Here is a 13,242-nt window from a genome sequence, read left to right on the forward strand (position 1 = left end):
TTTCATTTTTTTCAATGGGAAAATTATAAGAACCATGAATCACTCTACGAAATTATAATATTCCTTATGTCTTTTTTTTTTTTTTTTTTTTTTTGACAGTGAGAGCAAAGAAATAAAGCACAAGCAAAAAATTAAAAAGACCAAAAAAGACACTCCCGAGTACGAGCCTTTCCAGCCAACCAGTGTGCAGGAGAAACCCATTTCCGAGGAACCTTCAGAATTGTACAAGCCGCAGTAGTAGACAGAAGAACCCGGATATCCCGAAGTAACCAGTATAAAGAAACCTCATCCCTTTGTTTATGGGCTAACATCAGACACAGAGGTTCACAGTCCGAGTAAATAAGAATCCTACGAAAACCACGAGAAAAGGCACTGCGTAACCCCCAGAAACAAGCTTGTAACTCAGACTGTAAGGCTGAAGAAGAGAGAGAAGCACGTGCCCCTCCCCCACGGAGTAAAGGAGAGTCACAATCACGAAAAACCCAACCAGCACCTGCCGAGTTGTCGAAGGAAGACCAAGACCCATCACAGATCAAACAGATATCAAACCCCGATGTAGGGTCCCCAGCAAGCGTGGCAGCAAACCCCGAACTAGCCGGCCTAGGACTAGGACCCAAATTAGAGGAGGAAAGGTGAGAATCCTGAGCTTGCATCCCCCGCACCTTCCACTGAGAAGCAAGAAGTAAAACATCATCGGGAGAGACAATCTGTTGCCGGAAACGTACATTATTACGGGACAACCAAACAGCCCAAAGAAGGGAGAAAAACTGCACCAGGTTCTCGGATGAAGTTGTGCGTTTAGGTTAACAAATTATACGAGCGTATGATACAAATACAAAATAAACACATCAAAATAAGAAATAGGATAGCCAATTGGTTGTTGTTGCAGTGGTGATTGAGACTACACTTAGTAATGAGGTCCCGTGTTCGATCCCCGCAACAACAATTGGGAGCGGATTGAAACTTAACCATCCAAAACTGATCTCCGAATCCGGATTAGCCCCCCCCAAAAAAAAAAGACATAGGACAATGTTTAAGGGAAAAAGGCCAAGAGAATACAGAATATATTAATAAATGGATTGCGTGATTGGTACTCCATGTTATAGAAATAATTCAAACTTTGCAAACACTATGTCTAATATATTTCTAATTTATTATGATAAATTATTAATTAACGAACTTTATAATGTTATAGCTTCAGATCAGGTTAAGGTTCAGGTTGGGTCAATTTCAGTTCAATTTATAACGGGTCGTTCACCTTTTCGGATATAGGTCGGGTTCAATTCAATTAAAATTCGATCGGGTTCAATTTCAGATTCGGGTTGTGTTGAGTCGAGTTTGGATGGGTACGTGGTAGGCTTGAGTTTACGAAATCAATGCAAGTTGTGAAAGAGTAAAATGACCGTTTAAGGGCATATTGGATGATTCCATCGACCCAATTGGATACCTGGAGGGTATTAGGGACCACGGTAAATATCTCGGCAATTTTTATTCCCAGGCGATAAAAGGTCAAAAAATTACAAAATTAAAGGCTAATATCCAAGCTTTTTGAGGAAATTTTGAGGTTTAGGGGCCTGGTAGCAAAAATCCTTGAGACCCTAAGGGATACATCTCGAGGTCATATAATGCCGTTTGAAACCACATATGATCATTATATGTCGTCATAAACGTCAGTGGTAGGCTTGAGTTTACAAAATCGGTGCAAATTGCGAACGGGTAAAATAACCGTTTCAGGACATATTGGATGATTTCATCGACCCAATTGGACTCCCGGAGGATATTAGGGACCATGGTAAACATCTCGGCAAATTTTATTTCCGGACGAAAAAAGGTAAAAAAAAATTACAAAATCAAAGGCTATAATCCACGCTTTTTGAGAAAATTTTGAGGTTTCAGGGTCCGGTGGCGAAAAGTGTTGAGACCCTAGGGGACAAATCTCAGTATCATATAATGTCGTTTGAAACCATACATGATCATTATATGTTATCATAAACGTCCGTGGAAGGCTTGAGTTTACGAAATCACTACAAGTTGTGAACGAGTAAAATGACCGTTTAAGGGCATGTTGGATAGTTCCACCGACCCAATTGGACTCTAGGATGCTATTAGGAACCATGGTAAAAATCTTGGTAATTTTTATTATCGGGCGAAAAATGGTCAAAAAATTATAAAATTGAAGGCTATAATCCACGTTTTTTGAGAATTTTTGAGGTTTTGGGGTCCGTTGGCGAAAAGCCTTGAGATCCTAAAGGATTCTCTCTGAGGGTCATATAATGTCGTTTGAAACTATATATGATCATTATATGTTATCATAAACGTCTGGGTAGGCTTGAGTTTACGAAATCACTGCAAGTTTTGAACGGGTAAAATGACTGTTTAAGGGCATATTGAACGGTTCAACCGACCCAATTTGACTCCCGGGGGATATAAGTGACCATGGTAAACATCTCAACAATTTTTATTTTCGGCAAAAAAAGATCAAAAAATTACAAAATTGAAGGCTATAATCCATGCTTTTTGAGGAAAATTTGAGGTTTCGGGGCCCGGTGGCGAAAAGCCTTGAAACCCAAAGAGATACATCTTGGGGTCATATGATGCCATTTGAAACCATATATGACCATTATATGTTATCATAAACGTCCGTGGTAGGGTTGAATTTACGAAATCACTACAAGTTGTACACCGGTAAAATGACCGTTTAAGGGCATATTGGACGGTTCCACCGACCCAATTTGACTCCCGGAGGATATTAGGGACCATGGTCAACATCTTGGTAATTTTTATTTTTGAGTGAAAAAAGGTCAAAAAATTACAAAATGAAGGCTATAATTCATGCTTTTTGAGGCAATTTTGAGATTTCGGGGCCCAGTGGCGAAAAGTCTTGAAATCCTAAAGGATACTTTTTGGGGTCATATAATGCCGTTTGAAACCACATATGATCATTATATGTTGTCATAAACGTCCGTGGTAGGCTTGAGTTTACGAAATCGTTGCAAGTTGTGAACGGGTTAAATGACCGTTTAAGGGCACATTGGATGGTCTTGCCGACCCAATTTGACTCCCGGAGAATATTAGGGGCTATGGTAAACATCTTGGCAATTTTTATTTCTTAGCGAAAAAAGGTCTAAGAATTACAAAATTGAAGGCTATAATCCACGTTTTTTTATAAATTTTGAGATTTCGGGGCTCGGTGGCGAAAAGCATTGAGACATTAAGGGATACATTTCGGGGTCATATAATTCCGTTTGAAGCCACACATGATCATTAAATGTTGTAATAAACGTCTGTGGTAGGCTTGAGTTTACGAAATCACTTTAAGTTGTGAACGGGTAAAATGACCGTTTAAGGGCATATTGGATTGTTCCACCGACCCAATTGGACTCTTGGAGGGTATTAGGTACCATGGTTAACATCTCGGCAATTTTTATTTACGGGCGAAAAAAGGTCAAAAAAAATTATAAAATTGAAGGCTATAATCCAAGCCTTTTGAGGAAATTTTGAGGTTTAAGGGCACGATGGCGAAAACCCTTAAAACCCTAAGTGATACATCTCGGGGTCATATAATGCCGTTTGAAACCATATATGATCATTTTATGTTGTCATAAACGTCCGTGGTTGGCTTGAGTTTACGAAATCACTACAAGTTGTGAACGGGTAAAATGGCCGTTTAACGGCATATTGGATGGTTTCACCGATCCAATTGTACTCTCGGAGGGTATTAGGAATCATGGTAAACATCTTGGAAATTTTTAGTTTCGGGCGAAAGAAGGTCATTCACGCTTTTTGAGGAAATTTTGAGGTTTCGGGGTCTGGCCTGGTGGTAAAAAGCCTTGAGACCATAAGGGATACATCTCTGGGTCATATAATTCCATTTGAAACCACATATGATCATTATATGTTGTCATAAACGTCTGTGGTAGGTTTGATTTTACGAAATGATTTCAAGTTGTGAACGGGTAAAATGACCGTTTAAGGGCATATTGGATGGTTCCACCGACCCAATTGGACTCTTATAGGTATTAGGGACCATGGTAAACATCTCTGCATTTTTTTTATTTACAGGCGAAAAAAGGTTAAAAAATTACAAAACTATAAAAAAGGTAAAAAAATTACAAAACCATTTCACCACCGGGTCCCGAAAACTAAAAAGTTCCTCAAAAACCGTTGATTATATTGCCTTCAGTTTTGTAATTTTTTTAACTTTTGTTTTCCCGAAAATAAAAATTGCCGAGATGATGATCCCTAATACCCTCCAAGAGTTTAATTGTGTGGGTGGAACCATCCAATTTTCCTTTAAATGGTCATTTTACCCGTTTTCGTACATGCCTCATGTATTGGCTAAAAGCTCTTACGGGGCCTTTACGTTGTCAGATAATGGTCATAAATGGGTCCACAGAATTTAATATGATCCCGGGATTGATCTCGTAGTGTTCTGTGAAATTCCAACACTAGCTCCCGACGCCTCCTAAATCGCTCCAATTTCGTGTATTATAGTAGAGTTGTCGATTCGGGTATTCGAGTCAGATTTGAGTTGGATTAATTCATGTCTTAGGTTAAATTAGGAACTGGTTATGTCGGGTCAATCTAGCCTCATATCAGGTTCAAGTTCGGGTCGGGTCAATTGCAGTTGAGTTTATTCTGGGTCGTTCACCTTTTCGGAAATATGTCGGGTTCAATTCGAGCCAAATTTAGATCGGATTCAATTTCAGGTTCGGGTTGTGTGTGAGTCAGGTTTGAGTGGGTTAATAAATGGTACATTCGAGTACGAGTTAATGTTAAGTTGGGTTTTGGTTCAAGTTCAATTCTAATAAATATTCGTGTGCTCAAGTTGAACCTATATAATTACGCCTTCTATAATTTGATCAGTTTTATCAAGATTTATTAAACCTATATATGAGTAATAGAGAACAAAAAGTATACAAGCTGAATTGATTGTGGGTTTACAGATTTTTACTAGTATATAAGTTGAAGAAAAGGCACATAAATTTTATTAAACCTTCCATGACTCGGGTACATGTTCTAATTGGATCGGGTACTAGTTCGGGTACAAATTGTTGTTGGGTCGAATTAAATCGGTTGACGGTTACTCTCAGGACGGGAGCAATTTCGAATTAAGGTCAAAAAGTATTGAATCAAATCAGTTATCGATTAACATATGGTCAGGTTCAGGCCGGGTTACAGGTCAATAGTTTCACCCCATTGTCCGGGTACAGGTTGGGTTCAGATCATTACCGCTTCAGGTCGAATTCTCGAGTCGAATCAGTTTTTGACAGCTCTAGCTACAAGTTCATATTTAATGACAAGGAGAGATTGTCTCCCACAAAATAAACATCATTTATCAGTAGAACTAATACAAAGTTCTTATTCATCAATTAACTATGGTCCGAAGACAACGCTTCATCAGCCTAAACAACAATGAATTGCAATATGGAAAGAAGATCAAAAGACCCATCATAACCCAAGTTTATAGCCTAAATAACAAAGAATCATGCTTAATTTTATTTGAAAAACAATTATTGCAAGCTCCTTTCATGCAGTTGTGCTAATGAGAAGTTTTAGATGTTATCTCCGGCAAGAAAGTGGATACTTTGCAATTATTCAGCAGTAGCTTCTTTCAAATATGCGATCAGGTCTGCACGATCTTGTGGTTTCTTCAAACCAGGGAAAACCATCTTTGTTCCAGGAATGTACTGCATTGCAACCACAATATGTGCAAGTTAATTCTAAGATATATTTTTCAATACTATTCTCCAACATTCATACATCAAATTATTCAAATCAAAGAGAGCAGTTATAATTTGGCCTAAATAACATCACAGCATGTAGATCTCCTATATATGTAGCTGCCTCTGCCCCTATTAAAAGCTAACATAGTATTAAGTTACAAGGATCAAGAAATATAAAAACTACTCAAAGTGTATGTTTACTTATATTTGGGACGAACAAAATGGCATATAGGCAAAACCTACTAGTAGTAATATGCCAACCTGTAGGAAAGACTAGATTATGTTAGCATTTTGCTGCAGTGGAAGAACTGAAGAAGTATATCACAATTGAGGAGCAAGGATAAAATATTTTGCTCAATTATATCGACTTTGAAACAAACTTGAAGAAAGCTGAAACAGGGCAACAATGTACAAACACTACACAGCTTGTACAGCATAAAGACAAGGGTGAAGAAGTGGAGGTAAATCTTTCACAGACAAATAGATGTAATGGGAGACATCAGCCTATACACTCAATACTTGAACTCCCCTAGTTCAAATCAACTATTCCTGTCAAAATATGTAATTTTGGACAAAAAACATGCAAATAATTTTATAGTTAAGCCAACTTTCACATTATGAACTTGTTAAACACTTGTGGCGCGCAAATTATGATCAAACATAGGCTTCAGAATTGGGTCATCAACAATTCAACATACCTTCTTTGGGTTCAGCAGGTAGTCGTACAATGTATCTTCTCCCCACAAAACGGCCTTATTCTTGTTAGCAGAAGAGTAAGAATATCCTGCAGCAGAGCCTGACTGCCTCCCGAAAAGACCATTTAGATTTGGACCTATAATGTCATAAAACTGAATCAGAATAGCCACAATACAGATTCATGGTATTGTCAGAGGTAGCCAAAATATACTGCTGCATTTGATTCATAACACCAATGACAGAAGAAGCATAAATCACACAATTAAGTATCAAAATAGATTTTTTTTTAAAAAAAAAAATTCATAAGCATTCTCAAATAACTGTCAAGACACAACACGACATTACCACAAACATAACAAGGTCACTAATCACAGAAACTTATTTAGTTAAAGATACCTGACCATTATAATACACATCTTATGATCATGATCAACCACAACATCAACAGAAACTTGAAGACCATTATAATACAATACAACAAAGGTTATATATAATGTGCAACTAAATATCACATGTAAGTGCCACGATGTTTGTAGAAGAAATTATAGGCCAAACGCGTAATGCAACAAATTAAAAGATAAAAGCACAAATTAGACCCTTAAATGATACAACTAACAAATACAAGCTCACTGAAACATCATTGTGTTTGAATATGATAGAGAATTAAAGATATAGCACTAAATCAGCATTATATTGCCTGAGTCGATAGTAAAAATCGTCTAAATGAATCTAAAAACCTAAGAAAATTAGCAAATACAAAACCCCTTCGAAAACCATCCACATATAACTTAAGCCACCAATACCCTTCAAATAGGCTTCAATAAACAAGTTAAACCGAGACGGGGAGACCTCCTTATTCAGCAATGAATCACAATCTCTAATGGGCGCACATAGTAGAGCGCGCTTACACTGTTCATTAGCTATAAAGCAAGCCCGTGCACAACTGCACACAATAGGTCATACATAACAACGCAAGTGTTGGAATCACAATCTCTTATTGGTGCACAATCTTGATCACACATAATAAGCAGCAACAACCCAAGTGTTGGAATCACAATCTCTAATAGGTGCACAATCTCGATCACACATAATAATAGCAGCAACAACCCAAGTGTTCGAATCACAAACTCGATTAGCTGAACGTTTAGATTAGTAGCAACAAGGCGTTCAAATCACAATCTCTAATAGGTGCACAAAAACACACAGTAGTGCTTACATAAGTAGAAACAAATAATCACAATCTCTAATTAGCATTTAATTAGAGCACCAACTCATTAACTAGCAATTCTAACCCAAAATATGAAATTAGAGCACAATTAATTAATTCCAAGCTGGCTGATCAGGGTTTATTATTTGATCATCATTCTTGATTAACATTTAACACAAACTCCATAACTTGATTATTATTAAGAAGAGAAAATTGAGAAGAAAAAACAGAGACCTTGTTTATGACCAGCGCCTTTTTCAACAGTGTGGCATTGAGCACATTTAGTCTTGAAAATCTTGGCTCCTGAATCTTTGTTTCCTGCTGGTGCTTCACTAAAACTTGCCATTTTTAGTAACAACAAACAAAAATTGTTTAACTTGCTACAATTAGTCTGAAAATCGGTGGAAGAAAATGGAAAATAAAGTGGGATGTTTATTTTTCAGAGACGAAAATTGAAGAAACTTCTGGAAAGTAGAGAGATTATTTATCACGAAACCTGTCTTCAGTCTTCTGCTAGCCTTAATGTTAATGGACGAAATCAAGCCACGTGTCTACTTATGACGACCCTCTTTTTTGATTAGTAGGACTACATTAGAATGATGCTAGTTAAAATGGCATGGAGCCGACATTGCACGCCATGACACAACACGAATAAAGAATGATAAGAGATATGAATATGAGATATTCATTGCATGCCACATTAGTGAATCTGTACCATACCATTGAAAAAGTACACAAAACCCGACTCGACAAAGTACGTCGGAAGCACAAGGAGTCAAGGATCGGCAGGGTCAATGCAAGTTAAGGCGCACGACCAACTTTAAAATTCTGGTGCACAACTACACAACAGGGATGATACCATGGTTGACACTTGACAGACCCAAAAACAATCAGTTATATGAAATTATGAATAAAACTGATTGGTCAGTATAAGCATAATCAAGACAAATGAATTTAAGCTCCTTCTTACACTGCTGGAGAAGTAAGTATTAACGAAGTGACAACCAACTTTAGACTACGACCTGCAGGATATTATGTGAATGAGACCACGAGAAGATACTTATCAAGAATGCATCAGTAAGAAAGAAATGAATCGTTGAAAGTGCCACAAAATCTTAATGATCACAATTCAAACCATTTGTAAAGCTTAATACAGCTTCTATGACAAAAGAGATGGAACATTTTCCATTTTCTTTCCTTCTACAGAAGCAAATCAAGTCTGTAAATTGTCTGTAAACAATTGTTAATAAACCAGGCCGCAGCAGCATGGCATGATATGAATCGAGGGTGACATTTCCCCATCATGGTAAAACTTATTTGCAAAAACGAATTCTAAGTTGGTCTCGCTATGGAAAAAAACTCATTTTTTGATCAAAATCCTCCTTTGATCTCTCCTAGACAAAAGGAATGAAGTATATGCGGTGCAATCAGATCACTGGGTAGATTCCTTCAGATATGCAATAAGGTCAGCACGATCTTGTGGCTTCTTCAAACCAGGGAACACCATCTTTGTGCCGGGAATGTACTGCATGATTTAAAATCGTGTAAGTAGATTGTGACAGAGACAAGTCACCAAAACATTGAACAACCTTCGATGACAACTTGTTTCTTACAACACAAATTAAACAAACAAAAGCAATGTAGCACACAACCTTTGAATAAAATTCAGGTCGAAAGACTCCTATCATGCAAATTAAGACAGTTTAAATTGCACAAAGTCCATATTTATCACATCAATAAAACAAGATCCAACTTAAAAGGCTTCTTTTATATATAGTTCGGCTTTCATAACCCTCTTTCAGGGAGGAAGACTCCGAATATAACATAGCTTCTAGGCCAAGTCAGAATCTCAAAAAGGACGAGCTTTCTACAAGGAAAGGTAGGGGGCAATTATCACGTATCATGGAACCTCACATATTTTTCAATTAGAACAAGCAGGTTAGTTTTCAGAACGCAGAGAGCATGTCAGTTAACAAAATTCTATATCTTAGTTTAACGCTTTCAAGTGAAGATGACAGTGAGGGATAAACAAAAAGGACAACTTAGTAGTAATCATATGACATAAGACAAAGACAGGTAAACACGTGACAGGAGAACATTTCAAGTGATTTTGAGTGTTTTTGACATCTGAACCAGATTTCAAAGTAGAAAACTCCTTATGTACTTCCTCCGTTCTTTATTACTTGACCCGCTTTGACTTTTACACTATTCACCACTCCTCCTTTGACCATCTTTTGTGAATAATATGTAAAGAAAAATATATTCGTGTATGATCTTTTTGGATTCGTCTCAATAAGTACTATCATAATGTATAACTTTTACAATTTTTATTTATGAAGAATTTAAGTTATTGATCGTTAAAGTTTTGCATTGGCAAGCGTGATAAAAGAAACAGGTCAAGTAAAAAAGAACAGAGGAAATAACTATTTTCAAGATTAAAAAAAAAAAAAAAAACCTTCTTGGGGTTGAGCAAGTAGTCGTATAGTGTGTCTTCACTCCAAACAACAGCCTTGTTCTTGTTAGCAGCAGAGTAAGAGTACCCAGCAGCTGTACCAGATTGCCTACCAAAAAGGCCATTTAGATTTGGACCTGATTCAACACAAAACAGAATTCAGAAAAGCTTTAATTGATTGTTGATAAAAATCATCAAAGCGACAAAACAAATTATTCTCATATGCTTTTATAAATATACAGCTAATGACAGAGCATATACAAGATAATTATTGGGTCAAGCAGCAAAAACTTGTTAACAGACCATACATTTAAATTTGACATAACGTATGTAAGAGCAAAATCATGTCATCTCAAGTCCAACCGGAGCAACAGGCACACAGAGGAATAAACAAATGCAATTACAGTTGATTGACCAACATTCGAGAAATCAAAGCAACTGGATACAACACACTCCAATCGCAGCAACTTAATATTTCAAATAACAAGCAGTTGCTTAAGATTGAGATACAGCCTAGAGCCCTAGACATGTTTGGTATCACGACAGGTGTTTCCTGAGCTTATATATAAAGCAAGCATTAACATGGTAGTATGGTACATCACATAGAAGGGGTTCTAAAGTCCGATCCTAAATAGCTTGTTTTGGATCAAAGAGGCTGAGTAACAAAGAGTGTAAGTCGCTTAATTTGGTCTGTATTCATTAAATGATCCCAATATTAAATTCTCCTATTATCCTTGAGGAAGAATACATATTAGCATATCCGTAACAATAAAAACACGATGAGACTGAAAAAAGGCTACATTGTGCAGAAAATTAATATGCACATCTAAAACCACAATAAATAGACAATGGAAACCCCAAATTGCATACCAAATTACTCCAAATTGAAGTCATTCAAATACAATTATAATTATGTAAACAAAGAAATGAATCGAATTGTTGTTTATCGGTCCATCAACATTTCTTAACAAGAATTCTAATGTCTTAATCTAATCATTTTGCAAAAGAAAAGTAAACCTTAAGCCACCTTAGTCAACATAAAGCAACTGCTAAACTTTCCACAAATTTAATTCCAAGTCTCTCATTCAAACATCTTAGAAGCGTAATTGAAAGACAACTCCCTTTCAAACATCAATTTGAAGTGCGTAATTCAATTCAAACAGAAGGAGGACAGCTCAAAGCAATTCACAGACTTAATCTATGCTTAAAGTTAATCAATCAAACATAATCTCAAATTATCAATAACTCTCAACGATCTACCTCGAAAATTCATAGAAAATTAAACCTAAATCAATTTCATGCAAAATCAAACAATCGCAGAACCTCGAAACCAACAATAATCAAATTCAATACAGATCTAATTCACAATTCATAGATCTAAACAACCTCATTCACCAACAACCAAAATCCACATAAAAATCATAACAACAACAAAATACGAACAAATCAAATTCTGGAAAAAAAATTAAATTAAAATTAAAAAATTAAGAATAATACCTTGTTTGTGACCAGCACCTTGCTCAACGGTGTGACATTGAGCGCACTTAGTCTTGAAGATCTTAGCTCCGGTATCCTTGTTACCAGCAGGTGCTTCGCTAAAAGTCGCCATTAATTTCTCTCCCTAAAGTTTCTCTCTCTTCTGGTATTTTCTTTTGGTTCAAGAAAGAAGAAGGAAAATGCGAAAAAATTCTAGGGTATGAGAAACCTTTGAAGGAAGGAAAGGGTTTGGGCCGAAGAAAGAAGGTCGGTGGGCCGCCCTTTTTGAAAGGTTAGCGTGTGCGTTTATCACGCCTTTTACGAATGTGAAATGGCCCTTTTGCCCTCTATTAGCCACAAAATCTATATATAACACTTATAAATATGGAAAGTTTAGTAACAGTAATTTTGGAGGATATTACATCTTCAGCCCCGAATTTAATGAATTGCCTAAATTACCCTTTGCTCCCTTATATTGCTTTCTCCTTGCCACTTGTAAAGGAGGGTACAGCTGTTGCCTTTTCTGCAGTTTGCTTCTGTTGCCAGCTAAGGCCTCCTTTTTTGTGCTTGTTGAATTGGAGGAGTTCCCGTTTAGCTCTGTCTTGGTTTGGTTTGGGTTTTCCGTGGCTGCTGAGGCTTGCAAGGAAATACGGTTTGGTTGGCGCCATGTCTGGGATTTGCTGGTATGGTTTCGAGTTCTTGTTCCTTATTAATTGTTTTTTTTTTGGGTTGGATGATAAGACTACATAAGCTGGTCTGCTTTTGGATGTTATTGTTTTGGTTGCTTTACTGGCTTGCATGTTTGGTTTGTTGTTTAGGTTTTGATTCGTAGGTTAGGAATGTGTTTAGTTTGGTTGGGTGTGTGTTTAGGATATAGATCCTCCGTTTTTTGAGGTTGAGGAGACCTCCTGAGATGTTCTGTACAGTTAGTACTTTGTGTAGTACTTTTTGAAGAGACTTAGGGTAGACTTAAGCCTTGGGGATTACTCAATTGTACTTCTAAACAGGGGGTGGGGGGAAAAAAAACTTGGACTTTAATTTGTTGTGCCTGTGGTTAGGGTTACTCTTGTGGGTGTAGTCGGTTTATTAGCCTATAAATAGAGATAGAGGTTGCTGAGGGTTTCCACATTATCGTATCATTTGTGGGTACTGGTTCTTTGAAATTGGTTTGCTAAGGTATTCTTTTAGGTATTGTTGGTTGGAATTGGCATTGAAGTGTTCACTGTAGTCAGTATTATGATTTATTCCTGATCGATTCTAAATTTTTTGACAAATTGGACATACTCTTGACAAATCGAACCTTAGTATTACTGGTTTCTTTTATGTTCTTATGTGCTTTTTTGTTTGTGTTTTTGAATTAGTTTTTGTCCTTTAAATTACTTAAAAGCAGCTCTTATATATCCTTTCTAAGCTGATCAGACCATTTGAATGATGATCTTTGAAGGGTGTGTTACATCTTACTATTATAGATTTTGTTTTGGATTTAGTTCCTATTCTTTAAATATGATCAATTCTAAATTTAATGACAGATTGGATATTTTCTTGACAAATCGACCTTAGTATTACGGGTTTCTGTTGTTTTCTTATGTGCGATTTTGTTTGTTCACTTGAGTTTCTTGACAGATTGAACTCTAGCATTACAGTTTTTGCGTGTAAGATTTTTTTTTGCTTTTTGGTTTGTGGCA

The 13,242-nt window shown here is 36.7% G+C and overlaps 3 protein-coding genes across 3 annotated transcripts; all 3 read right to left on the reverse strand.

Annotated features, from left to right (window-relative positions):
• Positions 1-131: 131 nt before the first annotated feature.
• On the reverse strand, positions 132-653 carry LOC145620170 (uncharacterized). The gene has a single exon (XM_081674802.1). The coding sequence runs from the start codon at positions 651-653 to the stop codon at positions 132-134; it is 522 nt and encodes a 173-aa protein (XP_081530928.1).
• Positions 654-5,292: 4,639 nt separating this feature from the next.
• On the reverse strand, positions 5,293-8,089 carry LOC145619247 (cytochrome c-like). Its single transcript, XM_081673899.1, has 3 exons — positions 7,864-8,089; positions 6,425-6,558; positions 5,293-5,690 (listed from the first exon to the last, which is right to left on the reverse strand). Exons 1-3 carry the CDS (start codon positions 7,973-7,975, stop codon positions 5,595-5,597), a joined length of 342 nt encoding a protein of 113 aa, XP_081530025.1. The 5' UTR covers positions 7,976-8,089; the 3' UTR covers positions 5,293-5,594.
• A 618-nt stretch (positions 8,090-8,707) lies between these two features.
• Positions 8,708-11,753, reverse strand: LOC145619372 (cytochrome c-like). Its single transcript, XM_081674051.1, has 3 exons — positions 11,579-11,753; positions 10,085-10,218; positions 8,708-9,154 (listed from the first exon to the last, which is right to left on the reverse strand). Exons 1-3 carry the CDS (start codon positions 11,688-11,690, stop codon positions 9,062-9,064), a joined length of 339 nt encoding a protein of 112 aa, XP_081530177.1. The 5' UTR covers positions 11,691-11,753; the 3' UTR covers positions 8,708-9,061.
• Positions 11,754-13,242: the final 1,489 nt, after the last annotated feature.

The sequence above is a fragment of the Chenopodium album genome, chromosome 27, assembly GCF_948465745.1.
Source record: "Chenopodium album chromosome 27, dcCheAlbu1.1, whole genome shotgun sequence".
Lineage (NCBI taxonomy): Eukaryota > Viridiplantae > Streptophyta > Magnoliopsida > Caryophyllales > Amaranthaceae > Chenopodium > Chenopodium album.

Coding starts and splice junctions, on each gene's coding strand:
- LOC145619372 (XM_081674051.1), bottom strand. CDS start 11,690: ATGGCGACTTTTAGCGAAGCACCTGCTGGTAACAAGGATACCGGAGCT. Junction 10,219..11,578: donor AGGTGCTGGTCACAAACAAG/GTATTATTCTTA, acceptor GTGTTGAATCAG/GTCCAAATCTAAATGGCCTT. Junction 9,155..10,084: donor ACTTGCTCAACCCCAAGAAG/GTTTTTTTTTTT, acceptor TAAATCATGCAG/TACATTCCCGGCACAAAGAT.
- LOC145620170 (XM_081674802.1), bottom strand. CDS start 653: ATGCAAGCTCAGGATTCTCACCTTTCCTCCTCTAATTTGGGTCCTAGT.
- LOC145619247 (XM_081673899.1), bottom strand. CDS start 7,975: ATGGCAAGTTTTAGTGAAGCACCAGCAGGAAACAAAGATTCAGGAGCC. Junction 6,559..7,863: donor AGGCGCTGGTCATAAACAAG/GTCTCTGTTTTT, acceptor ATGACATTATAG/GTCCAAATCTAAATGGTCTT. Junction 5,691..6,424: donor ACCTGCTGAACCCAAAGAAG/GTATGTTGAATT, acceptor GTTGCAATGCAG/TACATTCCTGGAACAAAGAT.